At 39.6% G+C, this 21107-nt stretch overlaps 1 gene segment (V, D, J or C); it reads left to right on the top strand.

Moving 5' to 3' along the window:
- Nucleotides 1-10920: 10920 nt before the first annotated feature.
- LOC121438528 lies at nucleotides 10921-11504 on the top strand. The segment is given in 2 exon segments: nucleotides 10921-10966; nucleotides 11077-11504. Coding segments are annotated over 2 exon segments (474 nt in total).
- The last annotated feature ends 9603 nt before the right edge of the window (nucleotides 11505-21107 follow it).

The raw sequence follows: 21107 nt of genomic DNA, 5'->3' as shown, positions 1-21107 counted from the left end.
CATCATTAAGTGTTTAACACTTACAGAGAGCAAGAGTAACCTATGAGTAAGTGCAGATACATTTGAGATTTCTACTTGGGGGTTCCCATGAGATACTTTTCATATTTTTTAAGTCTGTAAGACCAATATTGTCATTTTACAGAAAGGGTTCTTATTTGTTTGTTTGTGTTTTTTTGCTTTAAAATGACAATTTATAATAGGACCAAGGAGCATGAAATAACCTAATCACAAATTTTATGACAGAAATGTATCTTTCATATTCACTGGAATCAGGAGTGAAGAACCACAGGGATACTGGGCATACTAATTTCTCAAGAAACTCAGGGGAGACCCTCAATGCTATTTTATGATTAGTACTGTTTTTTTATATTGTTACAGTACAGGGTAACAGGGTAGAGGACAAGAGAAAGATGACCAGGGTCAAATAATACTTGCAGAGTCTAAAACTTTATTCAGTCCCTGAGGACTTTATATAAGTGAAAGAAATGTCAATCAACAGTTCATATTCTTAATATGATCCTCATATATCCACTTTACTATTGTCCAACCAGGAAATGAAATTTCTATCCTCTTTTTAACACATGAAGATTAGCCCCTATGAGCTCAGTTGTTCATAAGGTTTTGTTTTCTCTTAGGCCCTCCACAAACACTGGTTATATTCAACTGCCCATTGCCCAGGATTCTGCAGCACTGCTTTGTAAATTGGAATCTTGATAAATGAAAGTGAACATGATTAATTTGGAGCTATGAATTACAGTCATATCCTATTGGGAAATTGAGGAATCATATTACTTTGTTCAGTCTCTCTTAGAATAACCATTACTCTGTGTATTTTTTTGAAGAATCTTAGGTATAAGTTACCTTTCTGTGCTGTGAGCTAATAGTATTAACAGTGGCCAACTCTCTCTCTCTCTCTCTCTCTCTCTCTCTCTCTTTCTGAGTATTGTCAGCATTCTACATGATTGTTGTCCTTTTGTAACTTAATCCTGTGGCACAAATGGCTTGTTCTAGGTGCACTTTTCTCTCAGAGGTACCTTTCTACAGGTCTCTACTCCAGATACTTTTCTCATAAAGCCTCTACCCCTTCTTCAGCAGAAAAAAAAATAATCCCTTGTTTTCATTCCATCACCTCACTATTTTAAATGATAAACATTTTCTGTGAAAAGTTACTTGAAGACCACATTCTCTCTCAAAGTATGTATAAAAAATGTGTGATTTGTTATGGGTGATTCTTGTCTAAAGCCACTAATGTTATCAACTTATGTTCTCTCTTGAGTAACTTTCTGATTGATATTGAATGATGCCTTCAAAACATCAGGAATTTGTGTAGCTCTGCTCAATTCTTTGGATCTTGATGACTGTTCTGCTTCAGATCCACCTGGTCAAGAGAAACAGAAATATTGTCCATCTTTAGTTATGAGAACAAAGATTGTAACTTCATAGCCAAAAGTGACCCTGATATTTTAGGGTTGGTGCTTTCATTTGGTTACTTATAGAATTTTAAATTAAAAGTATCCCACAGAAGCAAAGTAAACATTACTTATATAAAATACAGAGCTAAGTGATGAGTACAGTTAAAATTTGTTCACATGATAATTTTCAGTCAAAATGCATTCCTATTAATTTCAGGCACAACTCCTATTGCCCATCAGAGCTCTTGAATGCATTCTCTGACTAACCAAAATCCTACCAAGGGGTAATTATCTTCCAATGTTTCTTCAAGTTAAAGCGCATTATATTTCCTGGTTAAAACATGTCACAAAGAACAAAATTGAACATATGCTTCTATTTTCTTGCCTGCCAAAACCAATTCATACTTGTGAATTTTTCACTTATGAATGTTTTGTGATAGGGCCATCCAAGTAATATTATTATTGACAATACTGGAGTGTGCATGGGTGTTCACATATCCATAGATAAAACATTTCTCATATTTGTTATACATATCTATAAGAGACAGAGTACTATATGGTGTTTCTCTTCATCAGGTTTTAAGAACTTCCATTTTGACCCTATCAAGAATAGCACTAATATAAATTTCTACCAATAATGCATGAGGGTTCTATACCATTCATGCCCTCAACAGCACTTCTTTCCATCAGTCTATAGGGTGACATCTATGTAAAATTAAATAACGTCTGTCTAGACTTTCTCTTGCTGTGAGGAAACACCGTGATGATGGTGATTCTTTTATAAAAGAAAATCATTTAATTAGGTGGAATACATTTTCTGGAGTTTAGTTCATTATCATCATGTTATAATAATACAACATGGAAGGAGACATATTGATGGAGCAGGATGTGATTCCTTATGTCTTCATCTGAAGAAAAAAGGGATTGTACTGAAAAATTGAGCATATCTTGCATTTATATGAGACAACTACACCCACCTCCACAATGACACACTTCCTTCAAAAATCCAAACCTAGACCTATGGAACTACACTTCCTAGTAGTACAACTTCCTATGAGTTTATGGGAACCAGTGACATTCGAGCTAACATATTCCACTCCTGATGCTCTTAAGCTTGTAACAAATCATAATGCAAAATGGATTTAGCCCAACTTCAAAAGTTCCCATATTCTATCAAATACTTAATACAGTTTAAAGTCAAAAGTTCAAATTTTTTTTCTGTGATTAATGCAAATGTTTGACTGTATTCTTCTGTAAATCAAAATATAAACACAAAATCCAGACCTCCACATATTTTGTCAAGCAATCCTGTCTATTTGGCTTTCCAGTAGGATCAAGGTATGTTTTTCTAATGATTCAGCCTATTACTTAGCTTCTCTAGGGTCATGAACTATATAGGATCAATATCATTTGTTTACAGCTAGAATCCACTTATGAGTGAGTCCATACCATAATCATTATTTTAGGTCTGGGTTACTTCACTCAGGATAGTGTTTTCTATTTTCATCCATTTGCAAGCAAAATTCAAGATGCCATTTTTTTTAACACTGAGTAGTACTCTAATGTGTAAATGTGCCACATTTTTTTATCTATTATTTTTTGAGGGGCATCTAGGTTGTTTCCAGGTTCTGGCTATTATGAATGATACTGTTATGAAAATAGTTGACGTAAAGTTTTTGTAGTATGACTGAGCATCTTTTGGTATGCCCAAGTGGTATTGCTGAATTCAGAGGTAGGTTGATTCTCAATTTTCTGAGAAATCTTCATACTGATTTCCAGAATGGTTTTACAAGTTTGCATTCCCACTGGCAATGGATGGGTGTTCCCTTTACTCCACATCTCCTCCAGTGTAAGTTATCTTTGGTGTTTTTGATCTTGGCCATTCTGACAGGTGTAAGATGGCATTTCAGAGTTGTTTTGATTTGCATTTCCCTGATGGTTAAGGATGTTGAACATTTCCTTAAGTGTCTTTTGGCCATTTGAGATTCTTCTGCTGAGAATTCTCTGTTTAGTTCTGTACCCCATTTTTTGATTAAATTATTTAGGATTTTGATATCTAATTTCTTGATTTCTTTATATATTTTGGAGATCAATCCTCTGTAAGATGTGGGTTGGTGAAGATCTTTTCCCTTTCATTAGGCTCTATTTTGTCTTGTATATGGTGTCTTTTGCTTTACAGAAGCTTCTCAGTTTAGGCAGGTCCCATTCCTTTATTGTTGTTCTCAATGTTTATTATACTGAGGTTATAATGGTGCAGGTTATATATTACCATTCTTAAACATAGGGAACGTAGCATAATGAGCAAATAGTGTATCAAAGTATGATTGAAAACTAGCTAGGCAAACTCCAAATTCTGCATCTCCATGTTTAGTGTCAAAATGCTCTTCAATGCTCTACAATTCCTTTTAGGTTTGTTGACTTTAGCATATTTCCTTCTCTTGGATGTTTCACAGCTTTCCTTGGCATGTAACCCAGAGCTTTGTCATCGTCAATATTTGGAGTCTTCAGTGCAATGCAGCCTTCAACTTCACATGTTGTGATATGTCCAATCACATTGTGAACCTGAGATTATGTTTTATACAGGAAAAACCTTTTTCTAGTTGTGGTTTGGCTCAGCAATATCACACTCCATTAATCAAAGAACTTTGTGTATGAATATTGTAAACAGTATTAAATAAAGTCAGACATAGGTCAAGAGGTAGAGCAAGGAATCAGTTGACTGAAAGTGGATAGTGGAAATGATGGTAATTTAAAAACAGCATATATTGCTTTATGCCACCATATCTCAAGGCATTCAATCAGGGATTCCTGTGGCACATTACTGTCCCAGGGACTTTCCTTAGTCACAGAGGCAAATTCCATAACTCCATTCTTCTATCCATAACTCCAGAACAAAATGTCCTAACTATTCTGAGCTTTTCTTTTTGCTAACTTGGACCAGATTTGGGAGCTGGCCTTTCAGTCTGTGATAGAACCAAATTCAGGAGAGATGGCCAAAGCCTTTACCATAGCCAAAGGAGAAATGACCTCAATTACATAGGCCTAGGAGAGTCGGCTCTGCCCCTCTCCTGATGGGACAATTTTAATGGGATGGACCTACCTGCTCAGCTACCACACAGAACCAGATCCTCAACCTTTGATTGGACTATGCTAAAGTCTATCTCAAGTATAACCTGCTGAGGTGCATAAAGAGTAGTAAGGGCTTAGGCAAAAATTCTTGTCTATCTGAGTGTTGGACATTTTCTATCTAAAGGGAAAACTAAGGAAACACAGATGCTTTCTGATGTTAAAAAAAAGGGAAAAAAGCACACAATTTCCTGGTGGTAATCTTGTCTTTCACTTCATCATAATAAGATTCTCTGAGAATCTTTTAGTTTCCAACTGCTACATAGATTTTCACAACTTCCCAATTAGGCCTACACAGTCTCCTCTTACAACTCTGCCCAATTCTTTACCTCAGTTCTTCCTCCTTAAAGCCAAACTCTAGAAAAATATATGTTACATTTTTAGGGCCCAACATATTCTTACAACACAATATAAGTTACATAGCTTCTTTTAGGCTGGAGATGTCACACTGAACTTTGGGTAGGAAGTATATGCAGAAAGTCTCAGTTATTACATTATTAGTTATGTTTTTAATTTTCTTTGCAAGGTTTTATTTTCAGAAAACACATTTTATTAGAATGCCCAGTGATGTTAAAAACAAGAAAGATGCTTCAAATAAAGGATCATAAAAGCACAAAATGTCACTGAATTAAATACCAAATAAGTTCCATTATTTAAAAAGGTAAAGCAAGCAGGACCCTGAGGCAACATTTTGAAGCAGCCATAGCTTTTAAACATCACACAAGGTTTCTGTAATCTCAAGTGAGAAAGTTGAACTGAATGTTTTTTCTTAATTGATTTTTATTGAGCTCTACATTTTTCTCTGTGCCCCTCCCTATCTCTCCCCTCCCCTCTTCAAATCCTCTCCAAGGTCTCCAAGCTCCTAATTTACTCAGAAGATCTTGTCTTTTGCTACTTTCCATCTAGATTAGATCTATGTAAGTCTGTCTTCTTGTCCTCATTGTTGTTTAAGTTCTCTGTGATTGTGGTTTGTAGGTTGGTTTTCTTTGTTTTATTTTTTTAAAAACTACCTATGAATGAGTATATGTGATACTTGTTTTTCTGTATCTGGGTTACCTCACTCAAATAATGTTTTCTAACTCCATTCATTTATCTGCAAAATTCAAGATGTTATTTTTTTTCTGCTGTGTCATACTCCATTATGTAAATGTATCACATTTTCAACAGGAGACCACTTCCTAAAGATAACCCCAGAAGTACAGACAATGAGAGAAACAATAAGTGGGACCTTCTGAAACTGAAAAGCTTCCATAAAAAAAGGATATGGTCAACAAGACAAATCAACAGCCTACAGAATGGGAAAAGTTCTTCATTAACCTCACATCAGGCAGATCTGATCTCCAAAATACACAAAGAATCAAGAAATTTGTCATAAAAAGAACAAATAAATAAAAAATGGAGTACAGACGTAAACAGAGAACTCTCAACAAGAAATCTAAAATGGCTGAAAGACACTTAAGGAAATGTTCAACATCCTTAGTTATCAGAGAAATGCAAATCAAAACAACTCTAAGATTCTATCTTACACCTATAAGAATGGCCAAGATTAAAAACACTGATGAAAATTTATGCTGGACAGGTTGTGGGGGAAAGGGAACTCTTCTGCATTGCTGGTGGGAAAGCAAGCAGGTACAGCCTCTTTGGATGGATGTCAGTGTGGTGATTTCTCAGAAAATTAGGAAATTATCTTCCTCAAAACCCAGTAATACAACTTTTGGGTATATACCCATAGGATGCTCAATCGTGCCACAGGGACATGTGCTCAACTAGGTTCATAGCAGAATTTTTTGTGATAGCCAGAACCTAGAAACAACCTAAATGCCCCTTGACTGAAGAATGGATAAGCAAGGCTTTTTTTCAAGTGAGAAACTATCACTGAAGCTTTCTCATGCATTTCCTTGTATCAGCAAAGCACTTGGAAAAATGATTTCATGTATATGTCTCTAGGGACAACCAGATATTTGTCTCTAATGGCAATCAGTCTTCTTTGAATTTGTTCTGGAGTCTAAAATCAGCTGTCTTTATAAAATCCTGGCTTTGAGGCTGAGAATGTCAGTCTGAGTAATGTAAAATATCTTAGTAATATTTCTATTCATTTAAGCAGAAATTATCTTTCTGTCAATTCACAGCTATAAATGTGACTAGTAAGTGTAAACCAAACCACTAAAGAATTATGGAAAGAACCCTACATTTGTTCATATTAAGAAAGTATAGTAGTGCAACTTAATAAAGTTACAGAAAGAAACAACCCGTCTTTAGAGTCACTAATCTTACAGCTTTGCCAAGTAGGCCATCCCAGTCTGGAATTATATACCTAGGGAGTTAGCTTTTTAAACACTAAGTTGTCACTCTTCTATATCCCTATGGGAACTTGTAACCAGCATGTCTTGGCACAGGAGTCAATTCTCTCATGGAGTGCAGTGCCAGATGTTCTACTACAGTATTCAGTGATGGACCGAGATAACAAGACAGAGATTAGTGAGGGAGAGGACTGGCTCAGCACAACCCTCTATTTTAATGTTCTTGGTTGATATGCCTCACTGTGGTAAAAGTAGTCATAGAAATTTGTCCAAACCCTGGATATTGTTGGGTCACAGATCTAGAAATGCCCAAAGGTAGTAGCCCAGGTCTGGCCCTGTGTAGTTGGGAAGGCCACTATGATTTGTATGGCCCCTTTGCAAAGCTTCTTGAATCCCAACAAGGTCCAAGGTACTAGCCAGACCTCTGAAATCTGCATTGCCTTGAATGGTACAAAGTGTCATGGCATCTACACAGACCTTGGTTATGAAAAGGACATGAATCCAGACATGGCCCCCAGCGGCAGCCCTTGCCCAGATGACATCATGGCCCCAATGGCAGCATGGCCCTCAGACACCACTATAGCCACAGGAATTTATTCTGATTGTCTGTGTGGTCTTTGGTGGCACCACAGGCCATGGACATCACAACCACCAAATGTGGTAGGACCATTGACTCAGAAATGGTCCCCAGCAGCAGTTCAGGCTTGGAAGTCAATATGGCTTTATATGGCAGCAGAGGGCACGCAGATAGGAATGGCTTTGGTGATAGCAAGGCTCTTGAGCACCAATGTGGTCTGGGTTTGAATGTTACTTTAACAATGTGACCCTCAGATCCCAAACAGACTGCAGGTGAGGGCCCAGAACTCTGTAATTGCATGCTATTTGTTTTTTGGTACTGGGAAACATGGATATCAACCTAGACTCTGGTTGTGGTAGGACCATAGTCCTGAAAATGGCCTTATACTTCAGACAAGCTTGGATTTTACCATGGCCCTGTGAGGCAGCACAAGCCATCCAGTTCAGCATAGCCCTAGCAAAAGTATAGCACTCAGAGACTAACATGAACTCAGGTGTTTTTACCAGATCCTAGTCAGCCTTCATTGGTAATTGAAACCATGGATATCAACACAGGTCCTAGCAGCTACAGGTCCATGAATCCAGACATTGCCCCCACAAAAGTACATGTATAGATGTTATCATGCCATCCTGGTGGTAATACAGGCCACACAGATCACATGACTCTTGCTTTAGCATAGCCCTTGGACCCAAAACTGGCCATGGCTGGCATCCCACAATCCTGGCATCTATGTGACCTTCATAGAAACATGGGTCATGGATATCAATATAGAACCTGTCTAAGTCAAGATATGGTGGTAGAGAACAGCACAGTTTCAGGTATTACACTGGTCATGGGTGGCAAGAAGAAAACCAATATCAGCCTATTGCTTACAGGATTTACTTCATAATAACTATCTCATACCACATCAAGGAACCATTCTGTCTTGCTTTCTCTCCAATTTCACTATAATGTATTGCTCATCATATTAGCACATGAAAAAGTGCTATGAGTTGCTGGTGGGCAAGTAAATGCATCAGTCAGGCCCGAGTGTGAATGTAGGCTATCCCATGGATTTGTTTTGCCTACCTTAGTCACATGGCATCGAAGGGCCTGTGGATGTTTCAGGAAGGCCAGGTGGATGGTAAGAACCCAGGCTGTGCCATGGATGTTCAAGACTCCTTTTTCTCACTTAAGTATTTTTCTAATTCAATGGATTTTCAGATTAATTCTCATCATCATTTTTTTAAGAATATAGTTAGTATTCTGACTGAAATCACACTTTTACAAGTTGGGTTTCTATTTCTGTGATAAAGATCACAACCCAAAGAGACTTAGGTTCATTTAGCTTACATGTCCCAATCACAGATGATACATCACTGAAGACAGATGAGTTGGGAACTAAAGACAGGAACCTGAAGACCAGAAATGATGAAGAGACCAGGCACTAATGCTACATTCTGGCTTGATTGCCATGCCCCACACAGCTGCTCTCTCATGCAGCCCAAAACCACATTGGGATTCTCCCACTTACTATACCTTTTAAATGAAAAAATGGTCCATAACCGTTACTAAAATTTCGTCTGATAGAGGTATTACTCAATTGTGATTACTATTTCTCAGACTACTCTAGTTTACCTCAAATTTTGATTGCTATAATTCATCTCATTTAATTACCAATTACCTATTTATCAATTTAAATGATACTAAACATACACAACTGACTGATGATGTCTACAAAGTCAATATTTAGACCTCTGATTCTACTTAACTATTATCACTCTTTACAACATAGTGTGTAATTGCAAAAGTAAGAGTCTTTCTTTCTCATTTATTTTATTCACTTTTATATGTTATAAAGTATATGATGTGGTTAAGTTACTCTATTACACAGTAGTTACCTTTTCAATATTTTGTTCACTTGTCTTTGTGTGTGTATGTGTGTCTATATATTCTTTTATGATCTCCTGTGTTTCTTTTAAGCTCTTGAGTTAGAAATCAGGTAATTATCTTACATTTCATTCCTTATTCGGTTTTATTTGCTTAAATATTTCTGTGCTCCTGTTTTTCTCATTTATATTTCAGGTTTAAATTATAGGAATTTTGAACTCCAGTGTTATCTTTGCAACCCCATATCTCTCCTTTATTTTTGTGTGAATTGTATGATGAACAATGTTGAGTTTTCTGGTTGTCATCAGAGGTGACATAGGACTCATAGTAATCAGTCCTGCCTTGTATGGATGGCTTTCTATTTGAGTTTGACTTTGAGAGACTTTGCTTCTTCCAGGCTCACAGTTTCTACAGGGTAACTAAGTGCCTGATCTTTCTATGTGAAGTCTTACCAATAACATTTTTATTCATCAATTTCTCTTCTGTGGAGAAACCTATGACTTGCAGTCTAGTCTGTTTTGCTCATATTGCAAAACTCACTAAAATGTTTTCTGATGACATTCCAAAGCTCAACTTGCTCATCTACAATGCTAGAAACTGGTGTACATTCAAATATGAAACAAAATTTACTATTGTCTTTTCTGTCAGCATTTCAGGCACTACTCAAACAGTGAAGGCTGGACACAAGTCAATCTGGTATCATACATCAAAATTAAATCTGTTGACTGAGAAGCTAAAATGGTATGCATCCTGCATGTAAATTCTATAGCCACTATGAAAGAAAAACCTGACTTAAAGACTCCAAGTAAAATAAGGGCAAATTGCTTCCCAAGGCAGAGTATTAAACTGTGTAGAAAACAAAGTCAAAGGGAGGAGTGTTTGAAGTATGGGCATACTTATGTGAGTCCTTTGATGTCAAACAAGGAGGACATGTAGAAGTCAAATGCTGAGATGTATAGTAAAGCACAGCTCATCAGTCTCTCCATGTTTCTAGTGAACAAATAGGTAAATATGCAGGGAAAGAAGTATTACATTAGATAATAACACAAGAAATCTACAGAGTCTTAGGTATACACCTATTAGAAAAAGATCTCTTTAGGGGCTTAGCTGAAAACTGGAATTCAGGCATATCTCATCATCTCAAAACAGAATGGGAGTAGTCAGTATGATGAAGCAGCTACATTTATAGCTGGAGAAGACTCAGGGAGGTTTGTGACACACAATATACACAGTACACACAGTACAGTTAACTCTTACTGAAATTAGCATTAGAAAGCAATGTCACTAATTCTTATGATCCAGGACATGGGATATTGAGTTTAAATGAACAACAAAATATGTCTTCTAATTGCAAGTAGTAATAAGGAAGGTGACATCTGGACAAATGATGTAACTTAATGCCAGTTTTTCAAACCCTAAAATTTCCCTAACATGAATATTATAAACTGACTCTTCCACCATATTTACACATAGCACAGGACCTGCAGTCTCTAAGTTCCCACTAGAGAACTTCCTATATAGCATGAAGATATGCAAATAAGCCTCTTCCAGCTCATGAAAAGCAGCCAAGCACTGGCCTTGCAACTCAGGAAAAGGAGCTCAGCTGTGGTTTTCAAGACTTCAGTCAGTGCTCAAAATGGATTTGGGTCTGAGATGGATATTCCTTCTTGTTCTACTAAAGGGTAATTTTTGGAGAATAATAGATGATAAATAAATGTGTGATTTGAGATGAATATGAGGGACAGTAAGCATGTGTGATGCATTCTTGATCAGGATTTTTTTGTGTTTTCAGGTGTCCAGTGTGAGGTGAAGCTTGTGGAGACTGGAGGTGGACTGGTGCAGCCTGGTGGGTCATTTAGACTCTCCTGTGCAGCCTCTGGTTTCACTTTTAGTGACTACTGGATGAGCTGGTTCAGACAGACTCCTGAAAAGGCCTTGCAATGGGTTGGAGAAATTAATCCTCATGGCAGTACGACAAACCATGCACCATCCATGAAGGATCGATTCACCATCACCAGAGACAATGCCAAGAACACTCTGTACCTGCAAATGAACAGTGTGCGATCTGAGGAAACAGCCACTTATTATTGTGCTAGACACACAATGAGGGAACTTCAGTGTGAATCCAGACATAAACTTCACTGTGAGGCTGCTCATGACCACAAGGGGGCAAACAGCACACAGAGAACACATCCATCCCAACAGATTATACAAGCATAATTGAACTCTTCTCAGGAATCTACGCTGTCTTTAATCTTCTAGTTCCCAGAAAGTCTCGAAATATTTGTTCTGTAGGCTAATAATGTTCTTAAACATTTCATAAGTTTCTGCAGTTATTTACAAATATAGGGCAGATTCTCTCATGAACAGAATGCAAAATAAGAGCATGGTAAAAATATCTCCAGCTTCAGCTTCATCCCTGAAATCACATGATAAGTTTAATGGGTATTCTAGTATGTTTTTTCTTAGATTCAAACAGGCCCTTGTTCAGATTTCAAGATTAGAGTAGAACTTACATTTAATGGAAAATCAAGAGGAAGGTGGGTTTCAGGCTCTGGACCATAATTCCTACCAATGCTCAAACATGGCTTTCTCTCCCTGAGGACTACAAGCCTCAGGTCCAGATCTTACTTCATCTCTTTTGGCCAAATGACCTTCAAGGGAGTAGACCTAAGCCAGGACCCCTGTGGGTCTGAGTGTGAGTCTAGGAGCAGTAAGAGTGCATAGTGAGAGTGAGACATCATAGTGTTCAGACACAAACTTCCCTGAAGGATGCTCACCACCAGTAGGTAGCTCTCAGTATACATGGAGGTCAGTCTGACAACAGGAATTATGTAACTCACTTGCTTCTCTTGGATGTCTCTATATATGCTGATTTCCTATGGATTATATCCACATTTCATGTGATAGGAACCTGTATTAATACAAAAAAACCCACTGTAAATGGAAATTTTTAATAATGTGATAGGACTTATGAGAACAAGTAAGAGCAGAAATGACTATCTGGAAACTAGCATGAGATATGCAAAAAATCTCATGAAACCTGCGTAGTCTTTCCCATTTTGAGACTCATGACATGTCCTAAATGGAATTTTGTGATTACGGTTTAGATTCAGAGTTCATCAAGAGAGAGATGTGGTCAGGTACAGTGTCCTATGATCCTAGCAGGTCTAAATTCTCTTTCACCCTGAGCATTATTCACATCAGGCTCATATCAGAATCCATTGTTTTCTACATATTTTTTCTTACTCAGTGTTAAGTTGGGAGCTTAGACCCCAGCCCCTCACATCCATCCCAGCCCTCAGGCCTGAGAGTTGTATTGGTCTGGACTCCAAATCCCAGCATATCAGGTCCTGACCCCTCCCTAGGGGGTCAGGACCATTCCCACAAGGTATTTAAGTGAGCTCCCAAAAGAGAAATACATGGTGCCCCCCTGTGGGGGCACCCAAGAGTGCAGGAATCCCACTAAACTTGGATATTTTTGAATTTGGCTTGTTGTAATTTGTCTTGATTGGAATTTTTGCATCAGCAGAGTGCTCACATTAGGAAAAGTTCTTAATATCTGGAGGTCCCACCAAGATAGGGCAGCCCCCTAGTCTACAATCTGACATCTCCATGCCATGCTGAAACCAGCTTCTGGGCTACAGCAGCTATGTCTAGTTCCTTTTTTCTTGTCTATGCTATAGGGTTTGGGGGGACTTATTAATGCTTATTTTTGTCAGTTATCAGAATCTTGTTTAATCCACAAGCTCATGCCAAGCGTTTTATCTCAGCAGTGGCTAGACCAGCAAGACCAGGCCTAGCTTAGGTGGAATTTGTTTGCTGCAGGGATGCCTAGCATTCATTTTCCATGGCCCCATTAGGCCTAAGAGCTATTTCAGTGGACATGCTATAATAGACTTAGGCCACTTGACTGGGCATAGACTTTAAAAGGGGCACTTGCAATTCAAAGCCAGATACACTGTTGCCCCTGGGATGCCTCTTACAAAATTTTTATAAATTGAGACTGTCTGATACCATCTCTCCCAAATAGCTAATTTCCCTTTGTACTACCAAAAGGAAGCCCTGAGGTTACCACCCTCCTGGACCTAGAAAATTTTTGTCACTGTAAGGACGAATGGACAGAGCTTACAAATAGCCATGTTTTTTGACTCTGCACTCCTGCCCTTCCCTTAGTAGCCATTGTCTCTCAGTACCAATCTTGGTCGCTAAGTTCACAATGCCTCCAAATTCCTTGTGATCTGGGAAGTGGGACCCTGACAATTCCAGCTGGAATTTACAGCCAGAGGAACTGGCCCCTCCCCTACTCCCTCCAACCCACACTATCCAACCCCCTCCAGTGGAGCAACATTCTCCACATTCCTCTCCTTTCCCCACCTACTCCCTCCCTTTCCAATCTGGAGGTTCAAGGTCAACTTCTGCCTTACCCACCTTCCCTCCCCCCCTCCTACCTCACCTCCACACCCTGACCCCTGGGCTCACTGGGCTAGCCCCTTCCAATCCCCTCCCCAGTCTCCTCCCACACCAGATCCTACCATAGCTGCACCCTTCTCTTTCCTCTCTAGGAGGTAGCAGGAGCCAATAGCATTATGAAAGTTCATGTTCCCTTTGCTCTTCCAGATCTTTCTCAGATAAAAAAGCAATTAGGTTCCTTTTCTGCTAAATCTTCTGCTTAAAGTTAAGAAAGTTTGAGGAGGGTCCCCAAACTCCTGTACAGAAATTGGTAAAAATGGCCTTTACATGGCTACAACAGGCAGCTAATCTACAGGACCACACCTTAGCAACTGCCCTAAGGTTGCAGGAAGGGGGACAAGGGAAGCCAACCACAAGGCTCTACATTGATAGAGCCCAGCCTAATCAACCTCACAGGCAAAGCTGTTTCAAGTGTTGCCTAAATGGTCACATGGCATGATATTGCACTGTGCCTTCTTCAAGGTTATATCCTATCTGCCAGCAACCTGGACACTGGAAATCACAATGCCCCCCCCATGTGGGCTTGTCCTCTATGCCTTGCCACAGAGGTCTAGCCTCAACAACATCGGCAAGTGAAATTGTGCCAGCATTCGAACTTCTCAGCCTTATTGGTACATCCTATAACCCTATCCAAGCCTAGGGTAAAGCTGCAGGTAGCAGGTAATCCATTACTTTTATTTTGTACCCATTTTCTGTTTTAACATCTCACTCAGGTCTTACATTGCCCTCACCAATTTCAGTGATGGGGTTTGATGGGACCTGTTCCTCCCCACTTAAAACTGTGCAACTGCCTTGCATTCTTGCAGGACAATTTTTCTTTCATTTTTTCTTAGTGATTCCTGCTTGCTTAGTACCTTTTATGGGTTGGGATATCCTTAGCCGCTTCCCCAAATCTTTGCTCTGCTTCTTGGAGCATTTTTTTACCCCACCCATCTCCGAGTTCATATTTTACAGGTTCAGTCTTCTTGTCAGACGTATTCCCAGGCCATCCCACAAAAGGCTTTCCACATAAGTCAGTCTCTACACCAGCTTCACAGACAGTAACCAGAAGACTTAGGCAGTTTGATTTCACTCATATGCCTACTCATAAAAAGAAAATAACCCTTCTCTCTTAACATTTGTGAACACTTTTATAGGATGGATAGAAGCATTTTCAGCCTCCAGGGAAATAGCGGATGTAGTGACTCAGGTACTCCTAGACCACATCATTCCTCACTTTGGTGTCTCATGAACCATCCAGACAGACAATGGGCCAGCCTTCACTTCCAGGGTCATGGAACTTGTCTCAGAAGCTCTCAACTTTTCCTGCAAATTCCACAACCCCTACCATCCATAATCCTTGGGAAAGGTGAAGAGAGTCAATGGGCCCATCAAACAACAGCTAACCAAGCTCTCCATTGAACTCAGGTTTCCTTGACCTTCCTTCTCCCCATTGCCCTTACTCTCCTTATGCCACCCCACATCCCTCTATGGGCCTGAGCCATTTTGAGCTGCTTTATGGGAGGACCTTTCCCCTTAACTATCACCTCCCAGTCCAAACTCCTCCACTCATTGGGTACCTACCTTACCTTTCCTTTTTAAGGCCCCTTCTCTGTCCACATGCTGACCCTTGTCTCCCTGCCACCACATCAGTGGACCCTAATGCCCATAAACCTGTCCCTCTCTCCTCAGGGAACAGAATACTCCTCAAACAGTTAACTCCTAGGTCTCTCAAACCTCGATGGACAGGACCTCACATGACACCTGCCTTCTCGCCTCCCTCAAGGAACAGATGCCTGATGTCTCTGGGATGACAGTACATGGGATGCCTTTCCAGGTACACCTCTCACTGAGTATGGACCCACCAACACCTAGATCTTTCCTTTCCCCATCACCCTATACCTAAAGGAAGTAGCCAGACTTGAGTCAATGCCCCCCCTTTTTTTAGAGAGCATACATTGTTGGCCAAAATTATCACTTAAATTCCCTGTCATTCCTATATCCAAAAAGTCTGGAATGTTAAGTTGGGAGTGTAGACCCCAGCCCCTTGAATCCATCCTAGCCCCCAGGCCTGAGAGTTTTATTGGTCTGGATTCCAAATTCCATCATGCCAGGTCTTGACACCTCCTTGGGGTTGAGTCAGGACCACTCCCACAGGGTATTTAAGTGAACTTTTAAAAGAGGAACACGTCCTTTCACCCTAGTGATCACGTTTGCAGCATCCCGGTTCCCACTCGGGGCCACCTGAGAGCGCAGGAATCCCATTATACCTGGATATTTTTTTAACTTGCCGTGTTGTAATTTTGTTTCATTGGGATTTTGCATAGGCATAGAGCAAGCAATAGGCAAAATTCCTAACACTCAGTGAGTTTGACCATCCAATTTTTAGTTTGTCTTTGAGGTAACACAGCCTATGAGTTTCTGATATATACCTAGAGCTCAGACATTCACATAGGGCTCACATATTGCTCAACTGTACTTTTATTGGGGTCTTGGATTGTACTCAGTCACCTTACCCAGGTTATTCTGCTGTCCTTTATTCTGTGTGTGAGAGAGAAAGAGAGCGGGAAAAAGAGAGAAGGGGAGGGAGAGAGAGATAAACTGTGGATGATTAATCTGGTGGTAAGAATGTCACACTATTATATGGATGTGGGGCAGAATTTGCTTTGCCCTTAATGTACTGACACCACTGGATGATGCCCAATGTTGGAGGGATCTATGAATGTTGCACTCTCTTGTGCTGTGAGCTCTAGGGGACCATATCTATTCCATTGTCCATTTCTGTGTGAACACATGATTGTGTTCAATGTGAACCTAAATGATGCTGCAGAAAGCCCATGCCAGGTCACTCTTTGTCCCAAAATCCCTAGTGTGACAATTTAAATCCCTGGTATTATTTCATAAGGATCCCACCTCTTCCTGTGAAGGAGAAAAAAACTCATTGTTTTCTCATCATGCATTATGTTGTAACTTAACATAAGCAGCATGAAAAAAGAACATCAGACCACAGAACTCAGATGGATTGTTTTTTATAGGGGAAAGTGGATGGAAAAAGGAGGGAGGGGAGAGGAGAGACTGGCCTCTGGTGACAAGAGTAGAAGAAGAGAAGAGAAAAGCCAGAAGAGAAAGAGGGAGAGACAGAAAGACAAGCAGAGAAGTAGAAAGAGTGAGAGAAAGGAAGAGATGGAGGTGTGCAAAAATCCCCCAATTAAAGTGAATGAAGTGAACATGCACAGACAGTGCTCTTAGTGGCTACATGTGGACATATAATGTCAGGATGTCTAGATCAGGCTAGTATAGATACATAAAAACTAATATTTCTCCATTTTATTTATTATGAAAAGGTGATGAGTTAGATAAGTGAGGTGAGGATGAGGACATTATGTATCCAAGATTACCTCCTGCTGACTTGGGGGGTATTGTTCTTCTTTGGAGGACCAGGGAAAGCTGGGGTGTTGGCCATATGTCTTGGAATATGTGGCTGTTTCACTTCACTATACAGGCTCTGTAGAACTGTCAGTCACTGCTTGGGCCTGGAAAATGCTGTTTGGCATGGATCCAAGTTGGCTCCCTAGGGCTTAAAGTACCTGATCCTTTCCCATTGCCACAGCATCACCCAGACATTCTCCAACCTACCAGGAATCACAAGTAGTTGATTACTGAGAGCTGTCATTGTAAGGTGAGCATCTCTGTGGTGCTGATGGTTTTCACTACTTAGATGTTTTTGGTAGTCTTGTGCCTCTAGGTCTATAGACAACAGCTGGTAGTCCTGCAACAACAGCTAATTGGTTTGATTAGAAGTTTTTAATATGTTAATAGAGATGAATAGAGAGGGAAATGATGAATCAGGGTATGATTAGTGTAAAAAGAAGAACTTGGAGTAGCCTGGGAGGGAAGGGGGGGTCCAAAAGGAAAGCTTGTGGGGTTATAGGGTACAGACTTCCACCTATCAGATCACTGGCAAAGTTCAGAATTGCCGAAGGGAGGATCAAATGATAATGGCTCCAGCCATTTAATGGCACTTTAGCAGAAAAAAACAAACAAACAAACAAAAACCAAACAGAAACAAACAAACAAACAAAAATAAAAAGATGACAGTCAGAATGAAGTGTGGAAGTCTGAAAGATAAGAAGGCACAAAGGCCAAAGGACTGAGACTGAAGGACTCTTGGGTCTTAAAGACTACAAACCTGGCCTTACTCAAGGGAAATGACCAGAGAAAAGGGATTTGCCACTTGTACTGGTATTAGATGAAGAGGCCTAGTGATCCATTAGCTAGAAAAGCTAGGCTGTTGTGGGTGGACTGCTATCAGGGTCCTGGCATGCCTCAAATTGCTGGCAGGCAGGAGGAAGCCCCAGGAGAACATGTCCCACAGAGGAACCAATGTTGCCATTTAAAGAAAAAAGCATCATGAAAGAGAAAGGCAACATGTGACAAAGCTTAGGTTGAGGGATTCTTATCAGGAGATAGTGGGTAAAAGAGGGAAAGAAGAGGGGAGATCAGACTCTGGAGACAGGAGCATCAAAAGAGAAAAGAAATGCAAAGAGGGAGAGAGAGAAAGAGAGACACACACACAGAGAGAGAGAGAGAGAGAGAGAGAGAGAGAGAGAGAGAGAGAGAGAGAAGAGAGGGCTTTTAAAGGGAATGTAGAGAAAGTACACAGAAGACTCTTAGTGATTGCAACTGAGGATGTATCCTGTCAGGACCTTAAGGTTCTGCCAGTACAGATACCTGAATACGAATAAATTATGTTTCTTTTTCAGTAGAAGAAATGTATTTTTATTGAATAATGATTTGTGTTATAATCACAATCCCAGTGAAACTTCACATAAAAATGTATGTTCCTTTATGAGTAATTCTGGGAATGTAAACCATTCAAGTGCTCAGCATAGTTTAATTCTTTACTTACTGCCTTTTTGATACAGATGGACAAAATATTTGCAACTACAACAAAAAAAATCAGTAATGTGTATGGTCTGCTGTATTTTTTATTATTTTTTATTTTTCATACATCTATACCATGTGTTTTGACCATTTTCATAAGCTATATCTCCCCTGAAACAATTCTTAATTTTATGATGAGGCACATTTCTTATCTTGGTTCCTGGGAGTCACCCTGTGATAGTCACACATGTTGGTAGGGACATCTCATTGACACATGTCTCTGTCTTTTATATTTAGTATACTGGTTGATTGGGAGAACTTGTGGTGATTCTGTATGTTTTGTTGTTGCTGAACAGTGCACACCAGTTTGATCATTCTCATCTACACACAGATTTGCAAAATGTACTTATCTGTGCATCATAACTTGTCACCTCTTGTTTATGAAAACTTATCCTAAGGGATTTATGAACATTTCTGTGTATATTTAATTTGTGTTTTCTAAAGAGTTCAAAAAGGAAATTATTTATATGTCTTTGAACATACACACGTCTTGTTTAGAAAAATGCCAACTATTTTGTTGATTTTTTTTCTTGTGATTGAGTTTTGTGCATATTTGTGTATGGGATCATGAACTTACATATGCTGTGTGAATATGTCCAAACATCCAATACCAGCTGATCAGCTCTGAAATTATGTATATGTGACAATGATCAAACTGAGAAGGTTGAATATATATTTATGTATAAATGCCAATACACATATATGCATGTGTGTATGTGTGTGCATGTGTGTGCATGTGTGTGCATATGTGTGTGCAAGCACACATGTGTGTCTATACACATATGTGAAATGATGGAGCACGAGGCAGGTATTAATGCTGTGCAAAAACAACATGACAGTGTGGCAACTTTCTAGGAAAAAATGGAAACCCATCGCATTCATGGGAAAATGGGAGAAAACTAGACGGACTGTTGCCTTAAAGTAAGAGCAAAGGAACCCAAGTGTGAAAAGAAGATTGGCACTCACCCTGAGACCTTGAAAATACAGGAGCAGAAGAATGTAGGTGGGGAGAATGGACTAAGAAGTGGAAGATGTTTCCTGGGACCCCCGTAGTCATCATACTCTCTTATTCCAGACTTACACTACAAGAAGCCAAAGTCTTTGATTACCATGTTGAAATAATAAAAGGGAGTTAGCATCCACCTTCCTCATTGATAAAGATGAGGCTGACTCTCCATATGCAAATACATCTTATAGTTAAATCCCCTCCTATGCTGTGGGAGCTCACATCTCTCTCCTGGGAAGCTGACCTCTGAAGAAAAGAAGGTATAGCATACAAAATGAGACTGTTGCGTCTTCTGTACCTGGTGATAGCCCTTCCTGGTAAGTGTTACCATTCCACACATGTGTGCATGAGGGGTTGTGACAATACGTAATTGACAGAACTGACTCTCTTGCTTGAAGAAATCTTGTCCCAGGTTCAGCTTCGGGAGTCAGGACCTGGCCTGGTGAAGCCCTCACAGTCTCTCTTCCTCACCTGCTCTGTCACTGGTTTCTCCATCACCAGTGGTTACTACTGGATTTGGATTAGACAGTCTCAAGGGAAGAACCTGGAGTGGATGGGGTACATAACCCACAGTGGAGAAACTACATACAATCCATCCATGAAGATCCCAATTTCAATCACTAGAGAAACATCCAAGAACCAGTTCTTCCTGCAGTTGAACTCTGTGACCACCAAGGACACAGCCACATATTACTGTGCAGGAGACAGACACACAGTGATAGGAATTCAGACACAAACCTTCCTGAAAGGGACTTATAGACCAGCAGGGGGCGATCAGACCTAACAAAACCCAGGAACTCAATCTCCGAGCAGAAAAATAAAAAATCCTGGATATTTCTCACTCTGCTTCTGACTACCTAAAGGCAGAGAGGCTTTCCTATCTCTGATCCTGAAATAGTGTGTTTTTGTAAAGTTACATTTGTTTATTTCTTTCCATGCCTGTCAAGATGATAATATATTTTGTTCTTTTTATTTTGGACCTCACCAATGACAGCTGTGTGTTCGTTCTCGTCTTAGGAATAGTTTTTTTTTTTTTAATATAAACAGCATTTTAGAAATCAGTTGCCCTCAGCATTGCCGTAGTCATCACTATAAAAATTTATTAAACTTTTTATTGTCCATACCTGCCCCCTTCATAAATGTCTATATTGTGGAATACACCCTGAACTATTTACACAAAGCAATTGCTGTGAAGCCTAATGAATGAGACATAGAATGATATAATATCTACACATTACTGCAGCTGTATTTCTTATCCTGTGAGGGGACTTCAGCACGAGCCGAGACAAAAACAAGGTGGTTCCTGGAATCAAGTGCATATAACCAAGTGTCTAAAAACTGGTGTCAGTGGTTACTGCCTCAAAAAGACTGAATATTTTGTGCAAGAAAATACATCGTTTGTGATTAGAATTAAAAACATC

Source organism: Microtus oregoni, unplaced genomic scaffold (genome assembly GCF_018167655.1).
Source record: "Microtus oregoni isolate MIOR12 unplaced genomic scaffold, Mior012 000056F_ref0000123, whole genome shotgun sequence".
In the NCBI taxonomy this organism is placed as follows: Eukaryota; Metazoa; Chordata; class Mammalia; order Rodentia; family Cricetidae; genus Microtus; species Microtus oregoni.
This window is presented reverse-complemented; position numbering and strand designations above follow the sequence as displayed.